The 20850-nt window shown below is 36.8% G+C and overlaps 1 protein-coding gene across 1 annotated transcript in view; it reads left to right on the forward strand.

Moving 5' to 3' along the window:
• LOC115434149 (attractin-like protein 1) overlaps positions 1-20850 on the forward strand; it is a 765420-nt gene that overhangs the window by 620932 nt on the left and 123638 nt on the right. Inside the window, exon 28 of the mRNA XM_030155899.1 lies at positions 1311-1406. Within this exon, the coding sequence (XP_030011759.1) occupies positions 1311-1406 (96 nt within the window). The remainder of the gene's footprint in view (positions 1-1310; positions 1407-20850) is intronic.

Raw genomic sequence — 20850 nt, forward strand, 5'->3', positions numbered from 1 at the left:
TTTGCCCGCCCTCCTCCTCCTCCTCTGACTCCACTCGTCTCCCCACCACCTGCCATTCCCCACTCGTCCTCATTCTCTACGAGTCTATCAACCAGCCCACTTTGATCTCCGATCTCTAGCCCCCGTATCCTACTTGTTTCATCATATTCTTCCTCTACTATCCTGCTCTGTTTTCCTACCCTGCCTGTATCCTACTTCATGTCTTTTTATCACCCTTTAGTCGCCATTTTCTTCCTCTTTTTCACATGATAAAATCCACTGTCCAGATGGATGAGAGAGAAATTGACTCGTTAAGCAACTGCCATCGGGATGCCTTTGAGCAAGGCACGCCCGGTCCCAATATGATGCTACTAACTTTAATAATATCAGATAGATAGATAGATAGATAGATAGATAGATAGATAGATAGATAGATAGATAGATAGATAGATAGATAGATAGATAGATAGATAGATAGATAGACTTTATTTCAAACATAACAAGGCAAAAGAAAAACAGGACACTCCAATATATGGAAATAAATCAACCAAAAAAGAAAAAAAAAGTCACACAATGTATAACTATTTTATTGTGAATCTTTAACAATACTTTCTGTCCAAAAATGAACAGGAAGAAGCTGAGCTGATGTTGTCCTACCCCAATTTTACATGACTTGGCTAATCAGCTAATGAAACAGTACATAAAGAAGAATACACCAGTCATTAAATTACAAAAAAGGAGAATAAATGATTATATACCATCAATAACTATGACTGTAGTACTCTCGTTCATTGTTACTATATCGCTGGAAAATAAGGTTTTTATAGGCCTACAACTTCTTAAATTTTGTGACGTTTTCACACTGTGTGATATTTAGTTCCATTCTACTCCACAAAACCACTCCACAACATGAAATGCACATCTTTTTAAGATTTGTTCTCGCGAATAATAATAATAATAATAATAATAATAATAATAATGATAATAATAATAATAATAATAATAATACACTGTTTGATATTTATTTCCATTCTATTCCACAAAACCACTCTACAACATGAAATGCACATCTTTTTAAGGTTTGTTCTCGCAAATAATAATAATAATAATAATAATAATAATAATAATAATAATAATGATAATAATAATAATAATGATAATACATTGTTTGATATTTACTTCCATTCTATTCCACAAAACCACTCTACAACATGAAATGCACATCTTTTTAAGATTTGTTCTCGCGAATAATAATAATAATAATAATAATAATAATAATAATAATAATAATAATAATAATAATAATGTTTCTTCTGTGTTTCACTCTACAGCAGTTGATGAGAGAGCGACAGCAGATGGCCAGTCGTCCCTTCGCTTCGGTTGCCGTAGCACTGGAGGTGGGCGGGGACCAAGAGGAGCTGCTACAGGTCAGCAACAAAACAACACAACCAAGGAGACACACACACACACAAACACACACAAGGGAAATCATGATGTTGCAGGAAAATACAGACAGCGCACACACTGAGGGCACAGTGTTGATTTGTGTATTTGCATATACCCGCTTCAATAAATAATAGCGACGCTTAGCAGGTCTGACAGCGTTTGCCTATGCACTCACAAAAACCATCAACACTGTGTGTACTCTGTGAACTGTAGAAGTAAAAAGGGGCTGTGCGTCATTTTAACCCGTTATCAAACCACTTTTAATACTTTATGTGACACGACAAAAGGAGCAAGTTTAGCTCCTTTGACTGCAAAGACTAGCAGTTAGAGTATTGGTTGACTTTAAGTGTGAGTCTTTAAAAGTGAGTTCATTTACGCGTTGTTCCATGTTATTAACAGTGTGTGACTGCAGCATATATTACACGTAAATTAGATGCATTAGTGAGAGAAGCATGTGTGACAATAATAACCTAAAGATGACGTCTTGTGCTATTTGAGTGCCAGGAAGCCGTGACAGTGTGCAGAACTGAAGCTGTTAGATGGAATCAAGCCACAGTTCATTGAATTTTTATACCTTTGTCACAACGTGTCATAATGTTTCCACATGTTTTCAGTTTTGTGACAAATGTACAGTTGTGCGTATAAGTTTAAATACCCTAGCAGAATTTGTGATTCTTTGGCCATTTTTCAGAGAATATATATGATAATACAAAAACTTTTCTTTCACTTGTGGCTAGTGGTTTGGTGAACCCATTTATTATCAAACAAATGTGTTTGCTCTTTTAAAATCATACTGACAACAGAAACTATCCAAATAACCCTGATCAAAAGTTTACATCCCCTAGTTCTTAATCCTCTGTATTGGCCCCTTTAACATCAATGACGGCCTGAAGTCTTTTGTGGCAGTTGTGGATGAGGCAGTTTATTTTCTCAGATGGTAAAGCTGCCCATTCTTCTTGGCAAAACTCTTTCAGTTCCTTTAAGATTTAGGCTGAATCCCAATTCACCCTTTGCCCCCCCCCCCACCCCTACTCCTCCGTTTTGCGCATACATGTGAAGGGGTAGTGTTGTCCCGATTCTTCATTAGATGGAGGGGAAGGGCTAAGGCGAAGGGCTGTTTGGCCCTCAAAATGGAGATATTTCAGAACCACACTATGAACGGAGTGGTAGGAGAAATTTCCCATAATTCTGTTCGAATCATCGGCAAGATGGAGGTAAACACAGCAAAAAACTGCAGCGGTGTGATGAAAGAAACACACAAATGTACGTATTTTCTTCAAAAACAACGTAATCATTTGATCGACCATTTAATGCCTTTTCAATGTGTTATAGATCGCATTTCTGCGATGTATAGTTGATAACCACAAAAAGATGACCAAATCCCATGGAACAGACATGGTTACAGCTACTGACGGCATGGGGAATACTTCTGGAAACAAAGTTGTTGCATCTGTTAATAGCAGAATCGATGACTGCTGATGATGTAACAGGTCTTGAAGGGTTGTCCCATTTCATAAGGGAATGTTTCAACCCCTATCCCTTGCAACTTCGTTTCAAGGGGTAGTGCCAAGTGTAGGGACCAAGGAGTAGGGGTAAGGGGGAGGGCCAAGGGGTGAATTTGGATTGGGCCTTTTGGTTTTCTTGCATGAACTGAATGTTTGAGACCTCCCCAAAGTGGCTCAATGATATTGAGGTCAGGAGACTGAGATGGCCACTCCTTCACCTTCACTTTTTTCTGCTGTAGTTAGTGACAGGTGGACTTGGCCTTGTGTTTTGGGTCATTGTCATGTTGGAACATCCAAGACCATCCCATGCGCATTCTGTTAGGGTATGCGAACTTATGAGTACAACTATTGCTGCCTTTCCACTGCGTGGTACCAGCTCAGCTCGGTCTTTTTGCGTTTCCATTACGAAAAAGGACCTGGAATCTGGTACCCGGTACTAGTTTTTTGGTATCACTTCCGCCAAGGTTCCAAGTGATACTAAACCATGACATATAACACTGCAGACCACTGATTGTTCAGACAGTTTTCTCTGTGACCCGCCGTTTTACAAAAAACAGATGTGGAAGTGGACAGTAAATATAGCGGTACATGAATCCACATGATAACAGCCCAAAACTACAACATGGTCAGTCGAGGAGATTCAGTCTTTGGTGGCCGACGTAAAAATTCAGACGAGACAACACGCAATGAGCGAGTTTATCAACAACTCTCTGAGCAGACGACACGGAAATAACGCGCTGCATTGCTATGACGTCCAGGTACTGTAAAGTCTGTAGTGTCCTGTAATGGAAACGGTCTCCAGGAATACCGAGTCGAGCCGAGCTGAGCCGAGCCGAGCCAAGTCGAGCTGGTTCAACGTAGTGGAAACGTGGCATAGATGTACACAGTTTTCAGGTTTCACTGACCATTATGCAAGGCTGTTATTTTATGTCATTAAAGGGTCCTAAAAAGTTTCATATCAAATCAAATCTGCTATGGTTCAGGCTTTAAAATGTCCTAAAAATCACATCCACTGTCTAACTTTTTTGTTAGATTTTGCATCACAGTAGCAAAACTACAAATAACAGCAGAATGGAACCTATAACCATGAATCCAAAGTAATGTGTGCTGTGATATGGTGTGTGAGTTAACATGGCATCTGCTTTCTTGAAAGACATAGCTGCATCTGAAAGTATAAGTTAAAACTGTTTCTGCTAAGGTTTACATTCATCTAATGTGGATTTGTGCAAGTTCGACAAGATCTGGCTTGTGAACAGTGCATTAAGTTCTTGGTTGAAGCTTGTTGAAAGGAGAAAATTTGAAGCCTCCTGCATCTTGTGCCAGCAAACACTCAAATTAGAAACCTTGTGTATAAAAGCTTTAGAATTGCATGGGAACAAAGATAAACACAACTGGAAAAAAGCAACCAGCAATCGCCACTCCGGCCCCAACATGACTCACTCAGCATCCAGATTTTAAAGCAGCAGTACTAAGCACAGTTAAAGCAGAGTTAATTGAGTTTTTTAGTCTTCTCTGAAACCGTCAGTCAGAATGACTCGATATTTCTTGTGGGACATCTTTGGGGTAAGGTCTACCAAGTTTGCTCAAAGAATTGGGAAATATTGAATTCTGAATTTTTAAAAATCCCCATTGGTTTATAATGGAACACATTTCAAAGTGCTATAACTTAAAAACAGTTGAAGATATTGATATAATTACTATCGGCAATAGATAGGAAGTCATATATGGGCTTTCATTTGGTACCATGACCTTTGACCTTGAGTGACCTTGAAAGGTCAAATGAATGCCAATTAATGTCTTTAAATATGCAGTTGGACTACAGGAGCCTTGGTCCTGTTTATTTTATTTTATTTTTTTACATCAGAAATAATTCCATAATTACCTTCATTATATTGCATTTGAAGCAAATTTACCCACTTCTGTGAACTCTACTGTTTGCATCACTCTCATCACAGCGGTTTTCAAACAAGTAGAGTGGGTTAAATACATGATTGACAGCTGTAATTACCATTTACTGTTAAGAATCTGAGGTGACTCTACTGATCTACTCTATGGCTAAAAAGAGAGAAGTTATTTTCAGGGATTTCAGCACCTGCAGCTTTAAATTTAATTGTAAAAAAAAAAAAGAAAAAAAAAAAAGGACAAAATTTAACTTTATGAACCCAGCCCCAGCCCTTTAATGATAGTCCTTGGAATAAAATATTTTTGGGTACCTATTCTTGTTACGGTGCCAAAGCTAACCTCAGGACAAATTTCAGAACACGCTTTGTATCGTCCCATGTTGCATAACACACGTTTATCAGAGGATGTGTTTAGTACAGGGGTGTCAAACTCATTTAGTTCAAGGGCCATATACAACCTAATATGATCTCAAATGGGCCAGACCTGTAAAATAATAACAGTTTACATCTACAAAATATTGTTTAAAAAATATGATAACATGAACAATCATGCACAACCTGAAATTTATTAAGAAAAATAAGAGCAATATTAACAATTTTATGCCTCAGGTTAGCATTCACACATTTGCATTACAACTTATAGATCACAGTGGATCTACAAATACACAAAACATTTAGTAACAGGCAGAGTATTGTTAAAAATGCATTTATGTCTCTGAAGACATTTCAGGTTGTTCATATTTGTTCAGCTTAGTCACATGTTTTGTGAAAGGATAGTTTGCAAATGTAAAAATTTTCATGTAATTGTATGGTTTTACACCTAAACAAAGAGGGAAAAAATGGAAGTTGTCACTATATAATTATTATATGTAATGTAATATAATTATATGTATATTATTATATGTTATAATAGTATTTTACTGATCTGACCTACTTGAGATCATATTGGGCTGAACGTGACCCCTGAACTAAAATGAGTTTGACACCATTGATTGTAAATATATTTAGTGTAATTCCTGTATTTCACAAATTCATCTCATGGGCCAGACTAGTGATGAGAATCGAGAACCGGTTCTTTTTGAGAACTGGCTCACAGTAGCTCGATTCCTTGGAATCGTTTACCTGCCTGCTTAACGATTCTGCTTATTGATTCCGCCTTCGTTGTGCATGTACGATAACGTTACTCGTACGCTGCATTGTTTTGGTCAGAACGTAACCAACATGGAGTTGAGGCAGAAACGGTCTAAAAAGACGACACCAGGTCCACTTGTGACACTTGCAAAGCTTCCATTTCTTCAAAAGGGTAGAATCCCTCCAATATGTTCAAACATTTGTCCACAGCATGTGACTCATTTACAGGAATGTCACGTATTTGATACGCTACTTAGCGGCGCTTGTGAATGTAGTGGCAAAGTGAACACCAGGCCGTCATCCGGGCCCGGTTCTGGTGCAGGCAACACATGTCGTACCCCCTCAAGTACAAGTTTCTGAAGGTAGGGGAAAGGAAATGAAGTGCACAACAACGGGAGACGGGCAGAGTCGAACTGTTCCATGCAGTGGAAATGCAGTAATAGAGGAATTAGTAAAGCGTCTTTAGTTTCACTTTCACTGTGCCCCCCCCCCCCCCCCCCCCCCCCCCGAACTGGGACCGGCATCATTCTGTTATTATTATTTATACTGTATAATTTATACTGTATATGTTACATTTTCTGTGCAGAGATGGAAATATAGAAGACAGTTAATGGCAACACACCCATTTGTACCCTTTTATTCCCTCACCCAATGAGAATCGATAAGAGAATTGATAAGGAATTGGATCAATAAGCAAAATCGACAATGGCTTCGGAATCGTTAAATTCTTATCGATTCCCATCCCTAGGCCAGACTGGGCCCCTTGGTGGGCCAGTTTTGGCCCACGGGCCGTATGTTTGACACACCTGGATTAGTGCAAAGGGGAAAGCATTTCAGTGTCTTTTCCCATCACCGGCAGGATATAATTTGCCTTGGGAGATGTGACAGTTAGTTTGTGGTGGGTCAGCTGGGAGCGCTCCTTGCCAAGCAGGTGTGACCAGCAGAGCTCACCTCCACAACAACAACATCCACGTGGAGCCTCGGGGACACACCACAGACCTGCTGCAGCTGCTCTCAACAGCCCTCTTCTCACATAGTTGTCCACATCAGGCCACAGCCCTCTCCATTTTCAGACAGGCTGGCATCTCACCTTCACCCACTGACACTGAAGGGCCCTCCAGAGGCCGAGTGGGCCCTGAGAGAGGCCGCCGCCAGCCCACTGCACAAATGACACTCTCAGATTACAGAGCGCACGCCACTGCATGACAGAGGTGCTTTTTAGTGAAAGGGTAACAACCAAATCAGATGTGCCCTTCTCCTGAAGGGGGTACGACAGGCAGTTATTCAGGCGGTGGTGTCACCTCGGTTCCTCTCCTCAATGACACGCGAACAGGGTTTAGACAAAGAGGACTGCATCCGCTGTGCAGTGATGCTGTGAGAATAGCAAACAGGCCCAATGTGACATCTGGATGTGAAGACATTCAGGTTATCATCAGTTCATCGCTTACTAACAGGGTCCTTTTATGCATGTGAAGGATGGAAGATAAACAGGTGGAACATCAGAACCACCAGTCAAATACCTGCTTTATATTTATATTGATGTATTCCAACTATTTCACTGTATTGATTCATGTACTTAACCCACAAAGACCCAAACATCCACCATCGACCCAAACCATCTACTGATCTAAACTGTTTAATACCTGTTGATCCACTAATCTTATCAATACATGTAAATAATTAGTGTAAAATACAGTTTGTCATCTTTTCATGGTCATCAGATATGACCCATTTGGACGTTCAGAGGCTCCATAGTTACCATGGAAACACGTCATCTTCTACAGCATTGATTCACCAGTAAAACCCATGGAGTTCAATCAATGACAGTGGTTGTAGATGCTTATTTTATGTTTAGTTAATGATGTATTTTGCAGAAAGAAAATAATCTTTTTCTTAAATTTTGTCTGTTTTGCTTTAACCCAGTGTTTTTCAACCTTGGGGTCGGGACCCCACGCGGGGTCACCTGGAATTCTAATGGAGTCGCCTGAAATTTCTAGCAATAAAAAAACAACTTACTAATAAAAAATATATGGTGAGTTGAGAGAGACAATCACAATATACAAAATACATGACAAACTGTGAAGCTGAAACTGAAGCACTGTGGTACTGTTTATATTTTCAATGTTCATTGTGGTCAGTTTAAGATGCTACAGCTCTTTCATAATTCATAGTTTGAGTTATTGTTTGTTCAGTATTAATGAGTTATTGTTCGTTTGGTATTAATTGTCAGCCTTGTAAATCCAAGCTGGACTGACTGTACATATCCTGACCAAGGAAAATAAAATTCTCACTTTGTGCAGTAATCTACTTGAGGCTTTTCTACCTCCGTTCATAATAATATACATTATATAGACTAAATGTCATCTAAAATTTACATTCATTTGCAACATAGTACAGAAAACTATTACATGATCAAAAACAAATCAGTTTTAGCAAAATTTAAAAAAAAGCCTAAATTTTGAATGTTTGGGGTCGCCAGAAATTTGTGAAACCTATAAAGACAAAACCATCTACTGATCTAAAATGTTTCATACCTGTTGACCCAAATAATCCTATCAATACATGTAAATAATTGGTGTAAAATGCAGTTTATCATCTTTTCATGGTCATCAGATATGACCCATATGGATGTTCAGAGGCTCCGTAGTTACCGTGGAAACACCGTCATCTTCTACAACATTGAATCACCAGTAAAACCAATGGAGTTGGATTAATGACAGTGGATGGAGACATTTGTTTTATGTTCATTCAGTTAGTCATATCTTAGCTGAAAAAGTCACATTTTTTTCAACTTTCTGTGTTTTGATATAATAACCTTTAACTTTATTCTGAGATTTTATGAACATCAGTGAATTAAATGTAGGAAAATATGGGATTTTCACTGAAAAAAATGCCAAATTCAGAGGATATTATTATAATAAATGGTTAAGTTATGTTAAGATAAGACAAGATAAGCCTAATTGATCCCACCCTTTGGAAAATGCAGTATTTACAGCAGCAACACACAATTTAAGTGCAGGAAAACAAGCAGAAACATTCAAGAGCGATTTTTAAGTTCATCTGCCTTTACAGACTGGTGCTAACTTTCAGGTTTACATCATCTCTGCAGTTAAACTCATCATATGTTCATTACTCTAAGTGCTGTGCTAAATGTTTCAAAGTATAAAGATCACAGCACACTGATTCAGATAAATGGAACATATGTATTAAATTGACCTTGCTTTGATGAAACTCGCATCATATTAATAATCCTGATAGAAGCATTGCATTGTGGGACATAAACTCTTACCACTGTCATCTCTGCCACCGCCCTAAAGCCACAGTGGAGCCCAGTGACAGATGTTACGGGAGATTTGTTACGTACAGGAGGTCGACGTGTCAGAATAAAAGCCAGCAGAATATTAACCCTCATTTATCACACTACATGCAAACACAAAGAGCTGTGGTAGACAATACACAGCCTGGAACAACAAGACTGAACACACAGCTGACTTTTATTAGCAGATCCACAGACTATGAATGACTTTAAACATGATCCAGTATAAATATGTGTAATGTGCAAGTACAAGTTCCAGCCTTTTTAGACCCACAAAGTGTATTATTCTCCTTAAGGCAGAGCTGGACCATGTATTGATTCAAATTTTGACATGTTGTCAAGGGTCATTACAGTGTTTTCTTGCAGGTGAAATTTCCCCTCCTTAGATGCTGTTCTTATTTTAGTCCTTATTTGTACCTGAATTTTCAACTGGTGTTTGGTCTGAAGGGGGAAAAAAAAGCATCAAAAATGTTTTCCTCTGGCTTATTTTGTTTTATTGAAACCCTGTCTGCAGCGCTACATGCTAACATAAAGCCCAGTTCCACGTATCCTCCAGTCTGTCTAAGGCAGGGCCGTCAAACTCACATTCAGCCCATTTGATCTTGACTACAGACAGAAACTAAATATGAAACATTTCACTTGAACACATCTTAAAAAGATGTATATTTCATGTTGTGGAGTGGTTTTGTGGAACAGAATAGATGTAAATATCAAACAGTGTGAAAACGTCACAAAATTTAAGATGTAGGCCATAAAAACCTCATTTTCCAGAGATATAGTACGAATGAACGGGAGTACAACAGTAATAGTTATTGATGGGACGTAGTCATTTGTTCTCTTTTTTTGTAATTTAATGACTGACCTATTCTTTTTTATGGACTGTTTCATTAGCTGATTAGCCAAGTCATGTAAAATTGGGGTAGGACAATATGAGCTCGGCTTCTTCAAACTCCTTTTCGGAAGAGCCACAATGAAATAGTTATGCATTTTGTGACATTTCTTTTTCTTTTTTGGTTGATTTATTTCCATTTATTGGAGTGTCCTGTTTTTCTTTTGCTTTCGTATGTTTCAAATAAAAGTCTAGCTAGCTAGCTAGCTAGCAAGCTAAATTTGAGAAGCATTATGCCTGCTTCCAAATGTTTGTGTAATATTGTATGTAATGCACATGTATAAATGATAAATTGAGGCTAGTTGAGGCTAGCTAGCTAGTGGGCCAGACCACCAAAATTAGTAGCATTATAACCTTTTTAATGACAAGTCCAACTTTTGTTCTTTGTTTTAGAGCAATAACATTCAATTATGAAATCATTTACAAACAAAAAAAAAAAATCTTTTCACAAAAACTACTTGAAGAAACTAAATAAGTGCAATTTTAACAATATTATGCATCAACTTATCATTTATACATGTGCATTACACACAATATTACACAAACATTTGGAAGCAGGCGTAATGCTGTTCAAATTTTGCAGTTTGGAATTTGGAAGTAAAATAAGAACAATTTCAACAATATTATGAATCAGCAGTGGATCTAAAAATAGACAAAATATTTAGTAACAAGCATTATATTATTAAAATTACACTTAATTTTCTTTAGACATTTCAAGTTCATATTTGTTCAGGTTATTCACATTTTGATTTTCATAATTTAATATTTTTTTTCACATTAAACCGAGAAGAAAATTTGTATTTGTCATTTATTTACAGGTTATTATGATATTTTGCTTGAGATCATATTGGTCTGTATGTGACTCCTGAACTAAACTAGTTCAACATTCTTGACTGCTGATATCACAGGTGGTAAACATGTGGCCCGGGGGCCAAATCCGGCCCGCCAAAAGGTCCAATCCGGCCCCCAGGATGAATTTGTGAAATACAAAACTTACACTGAAGATATTAACAATCAAGGATGTTGAAATCATTTTAGGCCAATTCAATCTCAAGTAGATCAGACTAGTAAAATATTGTCATAATAACCTATAAATAATGAAAACTGCAAATTTTCCTCTTTGTTTTAGTATAAAAAAAGTAAAATTAGAAAAAAAAAGTTACCTTTATAGACTATCCTTTTACAAAAGATATGAATAACCTGAACAAATATGAACAATCTGAAATGTCTTAAGAGAAGTATGTGGAATTTTAACAATATTCTGCCTTTTACTAAATCTTTAAGTTGTGATGCACATGTATAAATGACCAACTTGGGCATAATATTGTTAACATTGCACTTTTTTCTGAAGAATTTTCAGGTTGTTCATATTTGTTTATGTCATGTTAAAGTATGGTTCATAGGTGTAAACATTTTCATAATGGAATTTTACTTTTTTCACTCAAAAACTTTGAGAAACATTTGGAGTTGACATTATTTATAAGTTCTTATCTTATTATTTATATCATTTTACTGGTCTGGCCCACTTTATATCATATTTGGCTGGATGTGGCCCCTGAACTGAAATGAGTTTGACACCCCTGGCTTATATCATCAGTGTCGTTTTTGCACTTCCCCGGATAGGACCCTCTGGTGGGCCGGTTTTGGCCCGTGGGCCTCATGTTTGACACCCCTAGTGTAACATTTGAGCTGAAGGTTATGGAGTCATTGGTAGGGAAGGCTATCTGCGCATGATGGTTAATTAGTTTTAGCTCCATTTTGACCAGGTTGGATCAGTTGGGTTTGGTTTGTGTGTCTGTGGAAACCTCCGGAGTACCTTCCCTTATCTGAGCCTCAGCCTGGTTTCCATTTCATTCTTGAAGGTGAGAGACAATGGGCCAGAACGCTATCTTCACACCGAGGTTAATTACACAACATCTGGTTCATAGCCAAGCACGCAGCTTAGCGTAATTGTGTAATGAATGAGGGAAAAGGAACATTTCCGTGCTGCCCCGCTATTTTATGTTGTCCCGCTTATGGAAAGCAACAGAGTATGATTAAACAAATAAAGCCATCATCACCCCATTTCATGCCATGTTTAGACAGCAGACGAGGAACGTGACACCTGTTGGCTCTATACCGGCGCAGTGATTTGGTGTGAATGAGAGGAATGGGAAGGTGAGGAGTCGGTGATGAAGATGCATGTATAGGGAGGAGGGGGCAGATTACATTTATGCATGAGTTGATTCTTATTGGCATGTATGTTCCATCACATAAACATGAGCATTTCACATGGCATGATGATAAATGGGGAAAAAACACTTCTCACATGCAACAAAATGAAATACATCATTAAATATACATGTAAAAAAAAAAACAACAAAGTATAAAAAAGAAAAAAATAGGAACCTAGAGATACAAGATCATACCTTTCATGTTTTAGAACATACATACATTAAATTTACATTACAACAGAATGTAATTTATTTGGAAAGCAGCAACATGGGATTCAATCTCTGACTTTTTTTTTTTTTTTTTTTTTACATATATTGTTCTGTCTTTTATCCCAAGCACCTATGTATGCAAGATAATCAGTAGCTTTACTTTAATCTCTACATATCTATTCAACTAAAAGACATTTTTGCATACGAGTAGAGATGCTCATGATTTAATGTGGAAGGTTAGGAGAACGTACCGAGCCTGAGCCTGGAGCAGATGATGGCGGAGCATTCAGACAGCAGGTCTTAATGCACTATTCGGATTTTTTTGGTGAAATCCGATTTTTTTGTGTGCTTTAGAAAATGTATGAACTATTCACTCAGTTCTTTAGAAATTCCCAGGTTGGCAAGGTATCAGTGAGCGGGAGGGGTATTAGTAAGTCATTGTTTCTGACCTGCAACAAAAAAAAAACAAAAAAAAAACAACAACAACAAAAAAAAAAACAGGACCAATGGCCCTGTAGCTTACTGGTACTTCCTATCTCTTATAATGGGGAAATTTTTCAAAGTCGCACCAAATCCAGAATCAGAGCCGGATCCAAATAATTTCACTAACTTTTGTTGACATCATCATAAAGAAACTGTATACCAAGTTTGAAGTCAATCAGAATTGTAGTTTCGGAAAAGGAGACAATTGAAAGTTTTGTAACGGACAACGACAGACGATGACGACAGATGATGACAACAGACAGACGATGACAGACGAAGACAGACGACAATGACAGACGACGATGACAGACGACAACAGACGACAACGACAGACGATGACAGACAGACGACGACAGACAGACGACAATGACAGATGACAACAGACAGACGACGACAGACGACAATGACAGACGACGATGACAGACGACAACAGACGACAGACGATGACAGACAGACGACAACGATGCTGGAGGCCGCATGATGGCAATAGCTTACAGCCTATCGGCCGGTAAGCTAAAAAGGAAGACACTCTTTCACAAGATTTCAGGAGGTTTTTTTCTCACTTGCATAATACCGAATCCTTACAGAAAATTTACAAACTGGAACATGATAGTTGTGATTGGTTTGCATGGTGGTAAAGTAAGTATGTTTGGGTTTGATTACCCGTAAAATCAAAAAACGGACCTGAATACCACTCATTAGGGAAAAGTCAGGCATTGTTCACTGTTATTATTGGTCAAATAAAATGGGAGATAATAACCAATATATTAAATCATACTGAAAACACTAGCTGAGGCAGTATAGTGATTACACTTGGTTGGCAGCTTGCTTGTTTTTTTTTTTTTTTGCATTTTTCACTAATACGAATGCAGCATAAAGTTATAGTGCAGGTCTGTTATAGTTAAAGTTATAATACATGTTTTATAGAGGATGGAATTCACCTGTATTGTTCTGGATCATATTCTGCTGCCCCCTCTCCATATGGGTAAATACTATCCTCCTCCTGCACAGTAGAAGATGCTACACGCTCTTCCCTCTTGAGTTTTTTTTTTTTTTTTTTTTCCAGAAGCTGCGTCTGTGTTCACATTACAAAGGCTTCAGTTTCTTTCCCTGTAAGAACAAACGGTTTTCTGGCTCCATCACAACATTATGTATAAATTCGTGTGAATGTGTGGCGCTCTCAGATTTCTCAGAGCACTTCAAGGTTGAACTGAAAATGCCCTCAAGGTGGATTTCCTTCAAAGACGTCTCTTCTGCCCTCTAAAGAGTCCCAATTATAGGTACACTTGGAACAAAAGACGCTTGTCATTTATATTCGAGAAAGTTTTCACATGATGTCTGGCCTCAGTTAATCTTTTGTAGCGATATATACACCACAGCTGGGAGAAATTCTGTGTCTGTCCTCTTACAATTACACCCTTCAAACCTAAAGAAAAAAATACAGAGCGGGTTTCTTTGGCTTTGCTCAGGTTCTTTTTTTTACTATAGTGACATCCTGTTATTCTGCCTCCCTTTTCAAGAAGGCAAAGATCAATTTACCTCAATTGAAGGAGAATGTCCAGAGTTTTTCATATGTACCTTTTGTGGTATTTGACCATTTCTACTCTTATTTTCCAGTGCAGTACAATAGAGTAACTCCCAAAACATTAAATTGTGATAGTTATAGTTTATAGTAGAAATGTGGCAACATGATTTGGTATTTCTTTAGATAATATTTCAACAGCGAGCGTCATGAGTCTGATCGTTGGTTGTAGAAGCCAATAATGTAATACCATACCATACCATACCAACTTTATTTATAAAGCACTTTATGAACTTTACAGCAGGCCAAAGTGCCGTACATCAAACATAAAACAAGGGATTAAATGAGTAAATAAAACTAGTGATAACACAGGGTGTTAAGTGGGCTAAGAACAACAAAATACAACCATCATAAAAACAACACAAATTAAAATCTGTTAAGAACAGCATAAAAAAAAAAAAAAAAAAAAAAAAAAAAAAGAACAACAATAACAACTGATAACGTAATAACGGCTGATAACATAATAAATTTGCCATTTTTAAAATGTAATAAGCCAGTAATGTAATATCTGGCCAATACCGTAATAAAAGTCCTGAACCAATAACGTTATAACTTATTGGCTGGTTATTACGTTATAGGCCTGGTTAAAAAAAAAAAAATTCTTTGCAAATATAATGGCTGAGCCAGTAACGTAATAAGTTATAATGTTATTGGCCAAATGCTATTACATTATCGGTTGAGGACTTTTATTATGTTATTGGCCAGATATTACGTTATTGTCCTATTACATTTTAAAAATAGCAAATTTATTACATTATCGGCTGTTATTGCATTATCGGTTGTTATTACATTATTGGCTTCTACATTGGTTATTAAAGAAAATGCATTCAACGTATTCAGTTGTGTCATTTGATTGTTTTTAATTGCTGTGTTATTTGCAATCACTCACTTTAAAGCGGCGTATGAGTTTTGTCAGAAAGACAGTCTTTAATCAATAATATACTGTTAAGCCATGAAAGATAGTCTTTCAACAGCAAGTGTCATGAGTCTGATCATTGGTTATTAGCCCATAAAGACCCAGTGCTAATTTTGTGGCATTTCCAAAATGAATTTAACCTTTCTTAAGTTATTTATCACTAGTTATTATAATATTATCCTCTGCATTTTGCATTTTTCACTGCAAATCATGTATTTTCCTGTATTTAATTTCCTATATTTGATTTAGATGCTCATGAAAACTCAAAGTGAATTCAAATGTTATTATTCCAAAACAAAGAAAACTAAAGAAAAAGTGAATATTTCAGCAAAGATATCTGTAACTGAAAGTGAAAACAAGCATCTGCGTCGACTGTCATTGATCCAACTCCATGGGCTTTACTGGTGAATCAATGATGTAGAAGATGACGGTGTTTCCACGTTCACTACAGAGCCTCTGAACGTCCAAATGGGTCATATCTGATGACCATGAAAAGATGACAAACTGTATTTTACACCAATTATTTACATGTAATGATAGGATTAGTGGATCAACAGGTATTAAACATTTTAGATCAGTAGATGATTTTGGTCACTGGCTGTTGTTTGGGTCTTTATGGGTTAAAGAAAATGCAAAAATGATGACTTTTTTTATCGTTGTATAATTGAGATATATTCACTTACAAAGATATTATCTTGCTGTTACAGTCCTCATTAGAAGAGTGCATATACGTGATGTGAAACCCTTCAATTCCATTTTCTTTAAGTACCGTATTTTCTCAAATAGACGCCAGGAGACAATTACTGCCAGGTCTCTAATAATAGTCGAGGTCCAGGTTGACACAAAAGAATGACAACTGGTTCTCAATGACAGGTTGGGCAAAAAAAAAAAAAAAAAAAAAAAAAACCTTTGTTGTATTTGTACAATATTTTAATTAATCTCTAAAAACCCAAACAGCCAATGGTGACAAAAATCATCTGCTGATATAAAATGTTTAATACCCGTTGATCCACGAATCCTATCAATCCTTGTCAATAATTGGTGTAAAACGCAGTTTGTCATCATTTCATAGTCATCAGATATGACCCATTTGGACGTTCAGAGGCTCGGAGTTACCATGGAAACATTGTCATCTTCTACAACACTGATTCACCAGTAAAACCCATGGAGTTGGATCAATGACAGTGGATGGAGACACTGGGTTTATGTTCAGTTATTGATGTTTACTTTAAAAAAGTCACTTTTTCTTCAATTTCTCTGTTTTTGATATAATAACCCTCAACTTTAATCTTAGCTTTTATGAACATCTACATGATCAGTGAATTAAATGTAGGAAAATACATGATTTTTACTGGAAAAGCACAAAATAAGGAGGATAATATTACAATCAGTGGTGATAATTTAAGAAAGGTTAAATATAGAGAAATATTGATTTGGGAACTGTCACAAAAGTAGCACTGGGTCTTTATGGGTTAACACATTCGAATGTGTAATTTGATTGTTTTTAATTGCTGTGCTATTTGCAATCACTCACCTTAAGTGTTATGGTGAAATTTCAGTCACTGCAGGTGTGTGTCTTATTTTTTCTGCAAATCTGTCATTGTTGTAATTTCATTTCATTTCATTTTTTATTTTATTTCAAACATGCAAAGAAAATAAAACAAAACAAAGCAAATTAAGACATAAACAAAATAGCATTTAAATGGACAGAATCTATCTTCAAGCACATCCAAGTCTGAATTTTGCATGGTCGAAAAGGAGTAGGAAGAAGTATAAACTTATTTAATCCTACCCCTCAGTGCTTTTACACCTTTATCGTTAACTTTATACAGCAATCAGCCAATACTATTTCCCTAATTTTAGCATCGTACCACAACAATCCATAATGCAGTAACTGAATTAACCACAACAATCTGTTCATGTCAGTATAGTCATACAGACTCAACAAATCAAATATTTTCTTCAATAATTACAGCAGATTTATCAGTACAACATCATTCAAAAACAAACAAGCCTCATTGTCATTATTAAATACTGTACCTCTCAAGAATCAATTCTTTATATCTTTTTTTAAACTGAATTATGTTTGATATTTGTTTTATCTCCACACACAATTTGCTCCACAGTTTTACTCCACAAATGGTGATACAGAAACTTTTTAATGTAGTGCGTACTTTATGAATCTTTAAATTTAATTTTCCCCTTAAATCATAGCCTCCCTCTCTTTCACAAAACATTTCTTGAATATTGCCCAGTAGTAAATTGTTCTTTGCTTTATATACTATTTGAATAGTTTTGAGTTCCACAAGGTCAATGAGTTTTAAAATTTTAGATAGTAAAAATAGTGGATTTGTGTGCTCTCGAAAACCAACGTGAACAATTCTTATTACTCTTTTTTGCAATATAAAAATCCTATGTAATGAACTTGTATATGTGTTTCCCCATACCTCCAAAGGGTAACTTTCCAAGTACCAAAGAAAGACAGTCTTTAAACAGTAAAAACACTGCTAAGCCATGAAATGCTCAATGGCTTATTTTGTAATGGTTAATAAAGTGGTGGCTTTAAGTGTATTGTTTTCTTTTCTTTTTTTTTTTTTTTTTTTTTTTTTTTTGTCAAAGGGACAGTGCATATTAATAAACACAATATGTGCCAATACGCAAGATTATAGCCAAGGCTAATTTCCATCTTTAGTCCCTTCATAAAATAACATAGTTCATGTAAAACAGTAAAATCCAGTGTACTCATTCAACAGACAAATAAAACACATTATACATTTATACTACATAGTACACATCATTCATACAAATATACACACACAGTTCCCAGATGAGTGCCGAATGACTTTATATGTGATTTGCTGAGGTAGGTCTGATTGTCCAATAACCATGATTTGAGATGTTTATTGAATGAGCTGAGGGTGGGCAGGTCATGAATAATGGTTAGTAATGTGTTCCAAGTTTGAGAGACATGGTGTGAAAACACAGTCTGTCCAAAGCCACTTCTTCTAGATGGAATTATACAGTCACCTCGGGAACTAGCCCTGGCTGATCTGTTTTGGGTTATTTATACAACTTCCTGGGGCAGGGGCTAACCCACGAAGGATTTTAAAGACCAGGATACAGTCTCCATATTTTATCACATTTTCCCAGCTCAATAAGTTATACTTTTTTAAGATACTGCAGTGATAATGAGTCTTTGTTTTTTGTCTAAAATTTTCAGAGCTTGTTTTTGTGCTGTGTCTACAGGGGCGGCCATGGCTCAGGTGGTAGAGCGGGTTATCCAATAACCGAAGGGTTGGCGGTTCGAATCCCACTCTGTCTTAGTCAGTCCGTTGTGTCATTGGGCAAGACACTTCACCCTCCTTGCCTCCAGTGCCACTCACACTGGTGTATGAATGTTTGGTGGTGGTCGGGGGGGGCGTAGGTGCAAAATGGCAGCCACGCTTCTTTCAGTCTGCCCCAGGGCAGCATGTAGTTTACCACCACCAGAGGGAGAACGTGAGAGCGAATGAATAATGGGTCAGTAATGTAAAGCGCTTTGGGTGTCTAGAAAAGTGCTATATAAATCCAGTCCTTTATTATTATTATTATTACAGGTTTTAAAGTAGTTTTACATGCCAGTGCCCGGTTAGTTATGTAATAGGTCATGTGTGAAATGATCATTGTGTTAAAATACAGCTTGGCTGTTTCAGGTGTCGTGTCAAGTTATTTCTGATGTGTCTGAAAATGGGGTTAATTAAATTGCATTTTGTTTGTGGTTTTTACCCCTTGTCTGAGGGGTATTGCAATCGTTTTGTTGTCTGTCCGTCTGTCTGTCCATTCAACGACATAATCGTATTATTTGAGGAACACATTGACATATCTGCGTCAAATTCATACTGTGGATGCATCTTGGCATCAAGCAGAAGTCTATTGAAAAAATGTGACCTTGACCTACTTTTTCAAGGTCAAATGGCCTTGTGCAGTTACATACATATGTAAAACTGCACAATATACTGTATAACTGCATATATGTGTGTGTGTGTGTGTGTGTGTGTGTGTCTGTATCAAGGCTATAATAGTTTTGGATTTTTCATTATAGTTTAGTTTTATTTAGTTTTGACTTTTTTTTCTCTAATTCAGTTAGTTTTAACTTGTTTTTAGAGCAGGTTTGCTAGTTTTTAGTAGTTTTCATTTTTCTTTTTAATAAATGCTTAGTTTTAGTTTAGTTTTAGTATTAATTTTAGTTTTGTCGTATCTTTTATCTTCTTCGTATTCAAATAAATCCCAGACAGGACTCTGCTGCTTTCTCCCAACTTTAGTCTCCATGTTTCCAGGTAGAATGGGGACCAGAAAACGACTGGAAACCACAAGTTACAACAGGTGACAGACCATGAAGCGCCGTATGGTGCCGCTAGCTAAAATTACTAGAGTGAAATAAATCAGTTTTGTATCAATCCGACATTGACAAAGACGAAAACGAAGGAAATTTTATCCATTTTTATATATTTTAGTTAGTTTTGTAAGCACACAATACAGTTTCAGTTAGTTATTGTTTTTTTTGTTTTTTTTTTTTTAATTCGAGTTTTTATTTATTTCAGTTAACAAAAATGTTTTTACAATTCTAGTTTTTATCATTTTGTTAGTTTCCGTTAATAACCTTGGTCTATATGGGTGGTTGGTGGGGGTTGTGTTGGTCCTTCTTGCAAGAAAATAAAAAAAAATAAGTGCTTTTGCTGCTACACTTGGGTCCAAGTTCCTTTTTAAACATGTCTTGACCGTTCTAACTATCAGATTGTTGTAGATATATGCTTTTGACCGGCTTCTGTAGGGGATAAAAAGGAGTTCCCAGTCCAAACCTCAATTGTGTACTAACTCTGTCCTAGTGTTTTACTGAGCTAATCTGATGAAGGCTTTGCCAATATGTGTAAGCGTATATTTTGTGTGAAGCGTGTCAAATAGACAAGTGATAAGATTAGATTTTTCTTCCATTTTTGGAAACTGGAAATTATTGGCACAAGCAAGTGATAATGATCTCCAAGGCTACTATACAGACGTCATATTCCTGGCTTACACCGATAGCAACAACCATATGCTACTGCATACGTATAAATAGTCTGGATACATATGTTTGTGGGACGTGTTGGTGTTGAGCTATGCATCAGATAGTGTCCCACCGTCTGCTTTTTCCTAACCACACCCTGTATATGTTTAACAAGTGCCACTACATCACAGCGGTATATGGCCCTGTTTGCAGCAAAAGGCCACCTCCTCAACTCCCCAACATGGTCAGAGCTTTG

This window comes from Sphaeramia orbicularis, chromosome 15 (genome assembly GCF_902148855.1).
Source record: "Sphaeramia orbicularis chromosome 15, fSphaOr1.1, whole genome shotgun sequence".
Lineage (NCBI taxonomy): Eukaryota > Metazoa > Chordata > Actinopteri > Kurtiformes > Apogonidae > Sphaeramia > Sphaeramia orbicularis.